Source organism: Choristoneura fumiferana, chromosome 4 (assembly GCF_025370935.1).
Source record: "Choristoneura fumiferana chromosome 4, NRCan_CFum_1, whole genome shotgun sequence".
Taxonomy (NCBI): domain Eukaryota; kingdom Metazoa; phylum Arthropoda; class Insecta; order Lepidoptera; family Tortricidae; genus Choristoneura; species Choristoneura fumiferana.
Window position 1 is genome coordinate 9,665,668 of NC_133475.1, and position 12,666 is coordinate 9,678,333.

Consider the following 12,666-nt stretch of genomic DNA (forward strand, 5'->3'; position numbering starts at 1 on the left):
TTTTCATCTTACGTTAATACAATGCTGAAGCTGCCAACTATGCAGCATCCGTCCGCTTTTAACGTGAGAAGGATGCACGATACAATCAAAGAATGTATTAACGGAATAATTAACCTGGGACTCGATGTATCGACATGGGACCCTATTATTGTTCACTTGTTGCTACCTAAGCTGGATGCGGCGACATACAACGAATATACCCAAACCGTAGAGAAGCCAAGAGACCTACCCAGTTTGCGAGAATTGACTGATTTCCTGGAAGCCAAAGCGTTTATATTATATATACACCGCCTGATGCTGCAGCCAGGGTCGTCTGCTGATTACGGAACTCCTCAAGGGCTGATAGCATAGATACGAAATTTTACATGTACGTTCAACGAGCTGACACAATTACTTTGCCCACCCGCGACCTTTATGATAGCTACTTTTGTGCCCATGCAATGTGTGTTCACGCAGTTCCTCCACCTCCACACTGTAAGAACACACAAATCACACAAATCCATCTATCACCACCACCACTTTACACTGACGCGTTTCGAACTCAACCAGAGCTCATTTTCAGAGCAACACAACCGTTCAGCATGCTACGGTGTGAAATTTGGCATAGATGGACCTAAAGTAATGCAGAGGTGCACTAGGGTGCACTACTTTACAATTCCTCGGGATATAGTCCTTGGTGTATGAAATCGCGGGCAAAATAAACGCGTAGTACTTTAACGTTTTCTAAAATTTCAACCCTGAATCAGCGAAGCAGGGTGTCAAGGTGGTAAGAATCATAATTAATTACGTATGTAGGTTGATTTTTGTATTACAAAATTTGCACCATCTGTCTAAAAGAAAATCTGTCCATATTTGTATTTCCAGGTAATCCTCCGAAAATTTATCAAAACACGAAAAAAGGATCGCAGAAAGTAAATGTATGTTACTCCAAATTTAACGCGAGCGAAGCTGCGAGCAAAAGCTAGTAATATAATATATATGGGAATGGGGTAACTCGGAACCGAGTAGGAATTCATCCGACTCCCTTAGTTGCGTTTTAATTTAACTGCAATTATTTAAAACGCAATTTTATGCTTCTGTTAGTTCATTTCCGTTATAAAATGGAATGTAAACAACAACAGACCACTATGTTAACATAGCAAAGTCTCAACACAACTAATCAACGGCTATAAGCCCGGCGGCAGTTTGTTTCTTCTCATTCACTCGTTTGTGACCCTTGCAATTTCATCTGTCTTTGTTTCTAGTGTGGGTAGATATGTTTTGGGCTATACGTAAAACAAGCTCTCGGGGCGATTTAGGCGGTTTTAGGTGGACGTCGTGTTTTTCTAACCGGCTACCAATTTCGGCGTAAAAGTAATGAGTTAGCTAGCTCTCGTTTGTACGTGAGGTTTGGATAGCTATTGTTAGGGTTATTGTATTATAGTTGGAGTACCTACTTGTAAAAAAAAAAATCTTAAATAATAGCAACAAAACAACAAGAACTAAACTAAGACTAAACTAAACCTATATGTGGCAATCTAAATATAAATAAAGAGAAGACCTAACTTGTAATTCTAGTTATATCCTCGTGAGTCCTTGAGTAAAGCACAAATCGTTCAGTGAATGAAAAATACCTATTGAAATAATATCCGAAATATGAAAATGTACTTTTCCATTAAGAAAAGTTGCGAGTTAGGAGGCTAAGGTAATACAATTTCCACGAAACTATGAACTGAATTTACTATTTGTGTAAAGCAACAGCTTATCGAAAAGAGCTTGGAGTGCCGCCAGAGTCGTTTGGAAAGTGAAATTCGCGCCCCCACATGCAGTGCACTCTAACTCGTTAAAATGACCGTGCCGTAATGCTTCTGAACACTGTTACTTACTGGCCTTAATTTAGCTCACTGACAGCGTTCGACCCTATGCCCACAATATTATGTACGTCCGTCGATATGGCTCTAAAGAGGGCCGAGATACAATTAACAAAACGTAGTAGACTTGCATGTGCAGATCGTAAATATACGCTCGAAAATCTAATCTGCGATTCCGTGGGGCCAACACGGTCCGTTCTAGTTCGTTAACTGTCTCTTATGGCGCGTGACACGTTTAGAGTGGCTACAACCTTTTGCGAGTAGTGCGAGTGATAAATTACATCGACGACGTGTTTGACCCGAGCCGAACGTGGTATTGACGCGTCCTATAAATCCCCAGCCGAGACAACACGGCTTCTTCATAAGGATATATTTCTAACCGCTAAATTAGAAACCGAGATCGGCTTTGTCGATTAGTGCTCGATAACCCGAGCGGGGTGTCGATCGCCGTTAGCCTTGGGGTCGTTAACAAGTTTCGACAACACTATCGCTGATCTGCTAAGTATCATCCCGGAACTGGGGTTGCTTACCTCGCAAAACCATTGACCATTGTTTTTTTATCGGCCAGCATTGAATATTAGTTGGTCTCGTGGAACCGTTTACGCTAAAAGCTTTCCGACCAAACCTATTGGGAAACGTTGTTCCGTAAATGTGGTTAAGGTAGGAAAATGTGTATTCCCTCTCTACATGTATCTGGTCGAATTATAACAAATTGAATTGAGTTTTCAATACGCAATCGTATACCCGGTGTCAATTAAACAGGTACATTTCAATAAATTACGTGACATTGTACCTTTTTTAAAAGCAGCTCAACGGTCCACATTTATAACCTGTGTTATGAAAAATGCCAATAAAAGGGAAATACGATAATGCTAAATATTCTTATACAAGTCAACCAATCGAAAGGGAAATTAAAATTTGAATGATTTTTCTTTTTCGTATTCTATAAAAGCTGAGTTTCGAACATTGGGCCAATACTGAATGGACTATATCGACAAATCGATTTGTGCATCTTCGTTCGTTATTCCTATGATATTCTAATGCCACGCCAAAGCCAGATAAGTTATTATATCATCAGAAATTTCACGTAGTAAAATCAATATTTAAATTGAACTCAAATCAAGCTTCCTTCATTCAATGCAATATATGTAGTTACATTAACTTCTAAAGAGGTACGCTATACTAAATATAAATCATTGTTTTTCTGAAGAATACCAATTTAGGTGAGCGAGTGTTTTCCCTTTACCAGGTAAATTGTGTTGAGAGCACTTTTTGTAGGAAATTTTCTAAAGAAAGTCATCAGCGGTTGCTAGTTTTGATTCAAATCTCTGACAATCCGCCGGATAAATAAAGGATTTCATTATCCCCGGGGAGATTTTTAGCGCCACAAAAGGTTTTATTTAATTTTTATTCATCGGATTATATTAAATGGAATCCACCAGCCATGAAATTGTATTCTTCTCATTCTCATTACAAAATATTAAGCTCATTCCAGTGTAAGAACAACATGCGAAAAAGGACATTGATCACTTATTTGCGAATGTAATAAAAAGGTCGAACACGAAATACAAAAAGCTGATTTAAAAATATCTTATTAATAGTTATTACGTAATGCCATGATGAAAGTGATGTTTTTGTTGTTTATCACATCATCAAGAAAACGAATTCAGGCTTTTCGAGACATTTACTCAACTTTAAGTCTCATTACGATAGAGCCAATTTTTGTCTATTGTTCGTGCTGTCATGTCACGAATAGCCTAGGATTGCCAAAAGAAAGCAAGTTAGTCATCTGAATAATTATTCCATAATTTTTATATTTTTAACTGTACCATAAAAGCTTTCAGACGAGCTAAAGCTGCAACTTAATGATTTTAATAATACTACTCCACTGAAACTGAATTTGTTAGCCGCTTGATCTATATACATACTCCTTTAATCTTTGCGAAATTTTGCTAGTGTTAGGTTTCCAATTTATTTTTCCACGTAACCCCTTTGACGCCATTTGCGCACTGTGCATAACTTTATTATATTTATTTATTTTTCAGCCCACATTTCGATGTGTGCTTTGACTTAATTAATTCTTTTAAAAATTTCAAAGTATTCGTTGGTTTTAAATACGTAATTAATTTTTGAGATCATTTGGTTTTATCATTCATCATCATCATCATCATTAGTAGACGAATCATGTTTTCAAAAACAAATATTTAAATAGGTTTATTGCTTATTTAAAAATATTTCGATTTAGACGAATTAATTTCATATTTTTGTTAAAAACTCGAAAGTAAGTATCAATGCGAAGTGCTATACGGAAATATTACGCCAAGAAAATAAATATAAGCATAGGTATTACTTATTTAAGGTTATCCGTTTCTTCACCACAACTGCTATCGGAGCTCAGTCTGGTGCAGAGCTATTTGCTGAACACACGAAGTATCCGTGACAATGAATTCAATCTCAATCTTTCGCAAATCTTTATGCACTCTACGTTATACCACAAGTTATACAATTCGATAAATCTTCACAGCAAATAAAGACTTTTCCTTCTGCAGAACAATTGGATAAAAAGGGTTCTTCCGTTTTTTCTTTTAGGTAGGACCATTCTCTATGCTGATTGAATTAAAGCTGCTAAAACAGTAACCAAAGTATTTTTAATTTCGTTAAGCGGCAACTGTCGCGGGGCTGTAACAAAGTTATCTCTAGGTCCCTATTCCACAGTTCTAGTGAACAGAAAAGTAGAAAATGTGGATGTTGTGTCTCACTCGGACGCTTCATGTATAGAATTTTCTTTTCGCTCTATTTCGATATCACTAGGGCGGGGTTGAATAGGGGTTCTGCCTAGTAGCCTCTCCCGCTCATTTCACTTTATTTGTTTAGGACAATTAATGTCGCTTTAGTGGGTGCCAGTGCCTTGGGCTACGGGCGACGCCTCTTTGTAATTGCACCACGTGTGGCCACTATGAGCGGGTGTTTACAATCGATATCTGGAAGCACTAACCCCTTGATCCGATCGAATGATACTGACAAACTAAATAATACGGAGAAAAATATCGGAACAAATATGACAACACCTGGAATTTGAAGACTTTAGACGATATCAAGATTTGTAAATACCATTATTGGTTGTTTAAATTGAATGTTTTTTTTAAACCAATTTTATTATTACTTATTACAATACGAGTATGTTTGGTATTCACTCACTTTTAATAATGACAAATTTACAATTATTTTAACGTAATGAAAGTTTAACGTACTTAAACATTAGAATTAGACGATACTGAGCATCGATATTTAGGGCTCCGTGGCCAAAATGGCAAAACGGAACCCTTATAGTTTCGCCATGTCTGTCTGTCAGTCTGTTTGCTCAAGGACTATCAATGCTAGAAAGCTGTAATTTTGCACGAATATATATGTAAACTACGCCGAAAAAAAAAATTAAAACAATTTTAGAGTACCATAGACGTAAAGTGGGGGTGATTTTTTTTTCTCATCCAACCTTGTAGTGCGGGGTATCGTTGAAGAGTTATTTTAAAACCATTAGGGGATTGCTAAAATTATTTTTCGGTTCAGTGATTTGTTTGCAAAATATTAATTAAAATCGGTGGATGAAAAATTTGAAAAAATTCAGGACGGTAGTAAGTATATCAAACTTACATGGAAAACTTTAACGGTTCAGTTTTCTTGATAATTATTAGTATTGAAGAGTAAATAGCAGCCTAAGGTATAAAACATACCTAAACTTTGAATATTCCGTACAAAATACGAAGTCCTTAGAAAAATATTAATACTTAATTTTTTCGTAATGGCTTCGGAACCCTATTTCAGGCGTGTCCGATACGCTCTTGGTCGGTTTTTTTAATTGCATTCGAATGTAAAAAGATGCTGACAGAAATATTACGACTTATGTATATAGATATAAAAGTACAGTTCAAATAAATTTTTGGCTAGTTGACAAAATTACTTGTTTTTTTTCATCTTGACTTGTATTTCTAATCAGGCAAAAAAAAAACACTTTGGAATAGTACTTTCGATGCCATTTAAAAAATCTATGACTGAAAAATACTTAATTGTACCTACTCATAAAATTAACATTGCGTATTGACTAATTGTTCCTACACTAATTTTAACGCTGGAATCTCATTAACGTACTCAACTATTAACTAATTATTGACATGACTAATTACCGTCCCACGTTATTAGGTTGTATCTACTGAATCCTTCCCTACACACTCAAATGTAAGTTTGGTATAACCTCATTCCAAATCATAGGTACCTTTACCTTAACCGAGCAGTCTCACCTTTGTAGACACCCGCAGAACGTATCCAGAGAACCTCTAGAATTCTAGAACGTAGGATGTGCCCACCTAGTCCCCTAGAGTGTGGCTCCCAGCAAAATCCATCCCCACCCTTCGCTAATTTACAACGGTTAAGCCTATGTATGTTTGTTCGCAGTACGCCAGGAGAACGAGCGCATGATGCACGACGTCCTCCAGGCGGGAGTCTTAAATCGCACCCAGTCGTCGGCGGGATTGCACTGACGCCGCGCTACTCGCCGCGCCCGCGGCTCGACAACGTGCGCCCCGCCGCCGCGCCCCCGGAGGACCCCGTCGACCCCGACGACGACCCCGACCCCGACGCCGAGGCCCACGCGGAGCCTCTCACCGGGACCAGCCTTAGCCCCCACACGAGTAGACAAGCCAACGCTTCGGTGAGCCAAGGCCTAGCGGGCCCCACGTGAGTCCCGACTCCTGAGGCCTGCTCCAGTCTGTTTTAGTGTCGTAATAACGAATTGTGAACGCACAAAACTGCCAGTGACAACCAAATTGCACAGAGCTGTGACACGTATGTGAACAGAGAGAAATTATAAGTAACCTACTCGACATAGATATATACTCATTAGTTACTCGTTCGTGAATTGAAAGTGGTGAAAGCCGTAGGTAGATAATGTGAAATTGTGAATAATTAGCAAAGAATGAAATGAATGTTGTTTGTTGAATCGTATCAATCAGGATAGGGTAAAAAAAGACAATGTCAATAATCTATGATAGTTTGAAACGCAGATCGTCTAATACATAGAACTTAGACCAGTTCGAGCCGCAGAAAGAAATTTAATTTAGGCTACAAATTCATACCCCTATAGTTATAGGTATGATGTATCTGAAAATTGAACAAAAACCAATAGGTACTTCCGTTAAGTGAACAATTTAACCCTCGTCAAATGTTTTAACTTTGCTGCGCGATGTTTTTGGAACAAAGGTTTTGTTACAATATTGATTGGAGAGGACTTTGTAGGCTGTCCTGGTTTGTCTGCAGGAGAGATCATTAACAAAGGTAAGGATCAATGGGATCAATTACTATTATTAAAAACATTACAGCGAATTGAATTTCTTTCTTAGGCTTAAACATATTTTACTGATAAAGATTACGATAAAAAAAATACCATGCAGGCGCCGTAATTATGTATAAAAACACGATTCCCATATATATTTATAAAACTGTTTGAATACAGCATATTTGTTACCCTGTTAAGAAAAGAGGGTAAGGCTAAATTTATTATAGAGAAATTGTTATTAAATTATGCAAATAATTCAAAAATTAATTCACTGTTGCAGCACCAGCTCAAAGTTTGTTTATTCGATGTCATCTTTGAAACAAAATATTTCTTTTGGATAAAAAACTGAACTGTATTCTGTAGCTGTTATTGACTATCTCAAATTGAGTTACAATGACAATAGTTAATGGGGAATTGACGTAGATTTTTAAAGATTGTTTTTTCGTTTATATCGGCTGCGTCAGGCTCTATTGTCTAAGCGGCTTCCACGAGCGTCTCCCGTCCGTCCGCTTTGGTTATGTACTGCCAACATCCTTCCTCGGGGAGATGTTTGTAAGCAAATGCTCCCTGCGATACTTTACGAGTCAAAGAACACAATCTTTAGGATAATGCGCCCTAGGAAGCTTGTATCGTGAGCTCATTAAGTTTTGTTGCAAACAGATTACGATACGATATCACTAAATGTTGTTTTTTAAATCGAAGCACGCTTTTTTTCTCTGCTAAAAAATGAAGTATGTAGTAGTGTACGTGTTTCACACTGTATGACATTTTTGTTTAGATATTATGACTCGATGTATTTGTTACAGAATGTAGACTGGTTACCATTAATGAGCTCTCAATATTCTGATGCAGTTGCACCATTATCCGTGTAATTTTTTTTATTCGACTGGATGGAAAACGAGCAAGTGGGTCTCCTGATGGTAAGAGATCACCACCGCCCATAAACATCTGCAACACCAGGGGTATTGCGTAGCGTTGCCAACCTAGAGGCCTAAGATGGGATACCTTAAGTGCCAGTAATTTCACCGGCTTTCTTACTCTCCAAGCCGAAACACAACAGTGCAAGCACTGCTGCTTCACGGCAGGATTAGCGAGCTAGATGGTCCATATCCATGAACAATTAAAAACTGCAATTGACATTACAAGTTTGTAGGAACGCAACAAATATTTTCTAGTACCTATCCTGCACGCTCTCCCGAAAACTACTAATAATCGTGAGAGCAAAAAATATAGTGCTAAATAGAAAAATCGGAATCGGGAAATTTCTCAATGTCTTTTCCTCCAAATAACCGCAGTGTTTGAAGTCAAAAGTCTTTGACCAGTGTGTGTTGCCAGTGATGATATAGGTACGGAACTGAGACGTGGGCGCTAACGATGGGCCTCATGAGGAAGCTCAAAGTCACTCAAAGGGTTATGAAGAGGTCTATGCTCGGGGTTTCTCTGCGGGATAGAATCAGAAATGATGATATCCGCAGTAGAACTAAGGTTACCGACATAGCTCGAAGAATTGCTAAACTGAAGTGGCAGTGGGCGGGGCACATTACTCGCTGGACTGATGGCCGATGGGTCAGAAGGTTCTTGAATGGCGTCCGCGGACCGGGAGACGAGCTGTCGGTAGGCCTCCAGCAAGATGGAGCGACGACCTGGTTAAGATCGCGGGATCGCGTTGGATGCGGAAAGCACAAGACCGGTCTGACTGGAGAGCCTTGAGGGAGGCCTATGTCCAGCAGTGGACATCTTTCGGCTGACATGATGATGATGAAATAGATTAAAGTTAAAAAAACTGCTTATGACCTTTTATGTACTAAAAGCAACAAATTCTAAACTGGATAGATAACACAATAGCTATCTCATACATTGCTTTAAACCAGAAATGCTTACCTTCAATTTTGATATATGATTCTATGTATTTATGCTAAAACTCTTAAGTGATGTTTCTAAAACCAATTCCCCGTTAACTGTTAATTATAACTAAAGTTTATATTATATATTTTTAGTAAGTAACTTATATCATAATAGTAATATGAATGCCCTATCGGATCTAGTCGGAACGAGCTTTCAACATTGCGCTTAAGCTGTTAAACATAAGAGCTTTTTTGTAAGAATACTACGATGTAGATGTTGTAGATAATTAATTAATGCAACGAGGATTTTCGAAATTCTATTACAGTAAAGAGAAAATGTTGAAAATCTTCAGCTCCATTGTACAATCACCAGCATCAATATCTGACACAACAAGCGTGCATAAATTTCTGATACGACTCTATTTCTAGGGCCGGAAGGGCGTGTCAGATATGTTTGCACGCTCCGCTGTGGCAGATATTAATGCTGGTGACTGTACGAGGCATTAATGTTACTGTTTTTAGTCAATAGTCTTTGAGGATTTTCACTTTACAGTAATGTTTCGAAAAGCAATCGCTTAAGTGAATTAAAAATTCAATATAGGAAACGTTCGCCATTCTTGAATGTGGTAGCAAAATCTCCGCGCACGGCCCAGTGGTTCCATCGGAATTGAACGTAGCTTGGATGCACTCGATGCGAAGCCTAATGCCATACCTATTATTATGTTGATTTCGTTATTGTATACGATCTTAACATTCCAGTAACCTATTCGTCATATTTGTCGTCGATGTTGCTTAAAATTTTCAAAAACATTATTCTGTTGAACTATTTCAATTACATGCATCAATAATACAGTGTATACTATAGGTACGATAATAATACATAATCACGCGTAGTTGTTCAGTAGATATTTTTTCTGATTATTTATTAAGAGTATATAGAGTGTATTCTAATAACTTGATTGACGTTCTAAAGCAGTCAGCAAGCGTAATTGATTTCGCTTCTACGGTGGTCTCCTGACGGTAGATCCAAAGCTGTCAACGTTAATTAAAGTAAACCAATCATTTGTAAAATTATTTGCGGCTTGTACGGAGTAGAAAAAATTGCCCAGGAGCCGCTTTAACTAAATTATCAATCAATGCAATTTAATAAGGCACTCCATATTGCGCCTGTATAGAGTATCGCAGGTAGGGGCATAATGTTTCAACTCTGTGGCTGCTTTCATAATGAGCGTGGTGAGGCACTCACCGCGGCCTCTTGTAACTTTACGTTTCCAGCTAGACACTGTGTTTTAACTTCAATATAATAGCCCCGTACAGTTTTTAGGGTTTCGTAGCCAAAATGGCAAAAACAGAACCCTTAAAAGTTCGCCATGTCGTCTGTCTGTCCGTCCGTCCGCGGCTTTGCTCAGGGACAATCAAGGCTAGAAAGCTGTAATTTTGCACGAATATATATTTAAGCTATGCCGACAAAATGGTACAATAAAAAAATTCAGAAAAAAAATTTTTTTAGAGTACCTCCCATAGACGTAAAGTGGGGGTATTTTTTTTTCATCCAACCTTGTAGTGTGGGGTATCGTTGGATAGGTCTTTTAAAACCATTAGGGGGTTGCAAAAACGATTTTTCGATTCAGTGATTTGTTTGCAAAATATTCAACTTGAGTGCAAATTTTCATTAAAATCGAGCGTCGGGGCCCTTCAAAATCAAAACCAGTGGGTGGATTTTTTTTTAAATCAGGATGGTAGTAAGTAGGTATATCAAACTTACAAGGAAAACTATAACAGTTAAGTTTTCTTGGTAATTATTAGTAGTTTGAGTTTGAGAGTATATAGCAGCCTAAGGTATAAAATATGCCTAAACTTGAAATATTCCGTAAAAAATACGAAATCCTTAGAAAAATATTATTACATTTTTTCCAAATGGCTACGGCACCCTATTTCGGGCGTGTCCGACATGCTCTTGGCCGGTTTTTTATGCTTGCAGTCATTTGGTGATATAGACCAACCAACAGAGTGGATAATACGGGCTTGGCTTCAAAACGTCTCGGCCTATCTATACGTACTTACATATACGTCCCACTGCACGGCACAGACTTCTTCTCAGATTGGTAGTTCCCACTCGGGACCAGTACAGTTTGACACATACACCATTGTTTTTTTGCATCTGCGCATCTGTGTGCAGGTTCTCTCGCAATGTTTTACTTCACCGTAACCATTAGATAAATCAGAAAAAATCAGAAATGCGAGCCCCCGATCAAAACCATGACCCTCTGCGTAAGATGTCATAGGTCAAACTGGGCTGCCACAACTTGCCCCATTGGCAAAAACTCTTTTATCTTTATTATCTTTACGTAAAATAAAGCCTCACTTTTTTAAACGAATACTTAAATTTTATTCACTATGGCACACGTTGGTTAAGCATTTAACTATCAATATCAAACTGTGCAGCAATCACTGCAATGTTTAGGCGATTTTTAGCGAAAACGATGCCAATATGATTCAAATTAACTATAAGAAATGTAATTATAATTATTTAAATACTACCATCCTAAACTGAAAGTACAGAAACAAGTTTAAAAAACTCAAACATATCTTAAAAAGAGTCCCCTCGGGCAAGGTTCCGAAGATGCTGGCAGCGTTCCCTCTTTGAATAGCTAAGCAAATTTTTGTCCGAAAAAGCTGCCAAATCTTCGGTCCCCTATGACGTTGACTAGTAACCTCTTTGCTATTTTGCTATAAAATCTCAAAGCACTTAACCCCACGGATCCTCGAAACGGGAAAAAACATGTTCGGTGGCAAGACCCCTGTATTCATGTAAATTTGTTTCATTAAAAGTTCATGACATTTCCACTGTATCTATTGGTTCATTACCTTAAGCTTGATAAATTGCATGTATGTCTGATAATATTGGGCATAGAGATGACACTACACCACACACATGTTAAAAGACGACAAATACGATGCTAAAGATTGCAATCGATGTTAATTCTTGACCGGAAGAAATCCATGCTGATTGTGATTTTTAAGGCTGTTTGTAACCAAATTAATAGTAAGTATAGCATTTAGAGCCCGTTCCCACTTGTCGGGTGTTGAGTCCGTTTCGTGTCGGATGTCGGTCATTTCTGTAGAAAATTGGTGTCGGACAAGGTAAATAGCTGCATATAAAATGTTCTGCAACTGGAATGTCCGATTAAAATCCGGGCCCGACATCTGACGAGTGGAAACCAGGACTTATAATGGACGGAAATCGTAACACTGGGCCACAGTTATTTTTTGAAGGAATGTTGCAAAGATATTGTAAGATTAGGTATAATTGTGACATTTATTCCATTTAAGTTAATTTAACACGTTCAAAACATTGTGACATTAGCTAGTCAATAATTTCCCAAATAATTCCCATAAGTACAATATAGTTGAAGGAACTACTAATCAAATATGTAAGAAAGGTGTACGTGAAGTTCAGTTTACGGGACACATTCCTTACATTCTGAGCACTAGTTCATCCCCTCCTAAATCTCGAGCACTGCATCTAGTAAAGCCCAATCATAAATTTCATGAAAGGCCTTTCCTGCGACTCTCAATGTGTCAGCATCGAAACAGAGTCTGGAATCCGAAGTTCAGTCATGAGCTACGTAACACGAATATT

At 38.1% G+C, this 12,666-nt stretch overlaps 1 protein-coding gene across 6 annotated transcripts in view; it reads left to right on the forward strand.

The window, feature by feature from the left end:
* Positions 1-12,666, forward strand: part of LOC141427426 (uncharacterized) — a 237,378-nt gene that overhangs the window by 158,225 nt on the left and 66,487 nt on the right. The window contains exon 7 of one of the 6 annotated variants that reach the window (XM_074086841.1): positions 6,300-6,466. The exons of the other annotated variants lie outside the window; for them this stretch is intronic. Coding sequence (XP_073942942.1) covers positions 6,300-6,385 — 86 coding nt within the window. The 3' untranslated portion in view covers positions 6,386-6,466. Of the gene's footprint in view, positions 1-6,299; positions 6,467-12,666 lie in introns of those variants that run through there. 6 annotated transcript variants of the gene reach the window in all.